Genomic DNA, 1,779 nt, shown 5'->3' on the forward strand with positions numbered 1-1,779 from the left:
CTTTAAAGTAATAATAGATTCTAGAAGACTGTAAGATAATGACTTCAAAAGGCAAAGAAAATGTAACAACTGAAGGATGAAATTGCATAGCTAAAAAAAATATTATACAAGAATGAGGATAAAAAAAACTTTAGATGAACAATTAGAGGAATTAGCACTAATAGACTCACTAAGAAAGTATTTTTGCACATTTTTCCAATGTACTTGAGAAATAAGGTCATTTAGTCAAAAAGAAAAGATTAGGGTGAACAGAGAGAAATTTCTAAATCTGGTAGTAAGTCTTAAATAGTAAACTGAAGATATGTGATTATATATCTGGTCAATTTAAATATCTCTTGTTTTTAGCTTCAGATGATTTTCTATAGTTTTTGTTTTATTTTGTTTTGTTTAATATTTTGACAAAGAGTCCTACTCAGTAATATAGCTGCCTGAACATGATGATTGTTAAAACATAGAATATATCTTTGGATGAGTTATTTCTTACAGAAAAATGTTAGCCCTCTGACCATTAAGAGAAGATCTTGATGAAGATTCCACATTTAAAGATAAATGATATAACATTTGTTCAGATACGAGTCAGCAACAAAAAGGATTTAATTCAGAGGCTTTGAAAAACTGAAAAATTTAAGAAACCTGTTCCATATCTTCTTGGTCCTTACACCATATATAATAGGGTTCACCATGGGTGGAACCAGAAGGTAGATGTTAGCCACAAATATGTGGACAGGGGGAGCCACATAGTGCCCAAACCTGTGGGTGAGAAAAGAGAAGAAGGCTGGAGTATAGGATACCAAGATGATACACACATGGGAGCCACAGGTGCCCAAGGTCTTGAGTCGGGCATCTTTGGATGGGAGGTGGAAGACAGTATGCAGTATGAAGACATAAGAACAAATAATCAATATGAAGTCCACTCCTCCTGTAAGGAAGGCAACAATGAGGCTGTAGGCTTTGCGAATTCTTGTCTCAGCACAGGCAATCTTGATGAGGGCCATGAACTCACAGTAGGTGTGGGAAATGACATTGGTTCTGCAGTAGGGAAGCCAACGTAGCAGAAAAGGGTGAGGACTGAGAAGTACTGTGCCCCGAAGTATAATAGCTAGGCCCATCCCCCCAATTGCAGAATGTGTTAGAATAGCTGAATGTCTTAATGGATTACAAATGGCTACATAACGGTCGAAAGCCATGGCCAGGAAAAATCCAGACTCCATGGTCGAGCAAGAGTGAATCAGGAAAACTTGAGTGAGGCAGGCTTCAATGCAAATCTCTCTATCATGAAACCAGAAGAGACTGAGAAGTTTAGGCACAGCTGTAGTACACACAATAAGGTCAGCTACAGCCAGCATGCAGAGGAAGAGGTACATTGGCTCATGGAGGCTGGGGTCTGTCTTGATGATAAACAGAAGAGAGAAGTTTCCCAGTAAAGCCAAAAGGTAGACCACACAAAAGGGGATGGAAATCCAGATGTGGGCAGCCTCCAAACCAGGAATGCCAATGAGAATGAAAGTTGATGGATGGACATTTGTCTTATTTTGTGCTGACATAATGAGTATCAGATGTTTTAGCTTTCTTTTCATGAATTTTTCTCTAAAGCAAACGAATAATAATTTTAATATTTTGAAATCTGTGGTGAGTTAAGTAAGCTAAAGTGCAGAGATTGCAGGTCATAAAGTAATTATAATGTCTGTAAATATTTATATAGAAATTATTTCATCATCTAAGTGTCAGATATTATTTTAGGGTTATTATTTGTAATGTGGCTTATCTATAGATGCTAAA

At 36.8% G+C, this 1,779-nt stretch overlaps 1 protein-coding gene across 1 annotated transcript; it reads right to left on the reverse strand.

Annotated features, from left to right (window-relative positions):
* Positions 1 to 593: 593 nt before the first annotated feature.
* LOC107517304 (olfactory receptor 52D1-like) lies at positions 594 to 1,577 on the reverse strand. The gene has a single exon (XM_016157883.2). It carries the CDS (start codon positions 1,575 to 1,577, stop codon positions 594 to 596), a length of 984 nt encoding a protein of 327 aa, XP_016013369.2.
* Between the last annotated feature and the right edge of the window lie 202 nt (positions 1,578 to 1,779).

Source organism: Rousettus aegyptiacus, unplaced genomic scaffold (assembly GCF_014176215.1).
Source record: "Rousettus aegyptiacus isolate mRouAeg1 unplaced genomic scaffold, mRouAeg1.p scaffold_m13_p_5, whole genome shotgun sequence".
Lineage (NCBI taxonomy): Eukaryota > Metazoa > Chordata > Mammalia > Chiroptera > Pteropodidae > Rousettus > Rousettus aegyptiacus.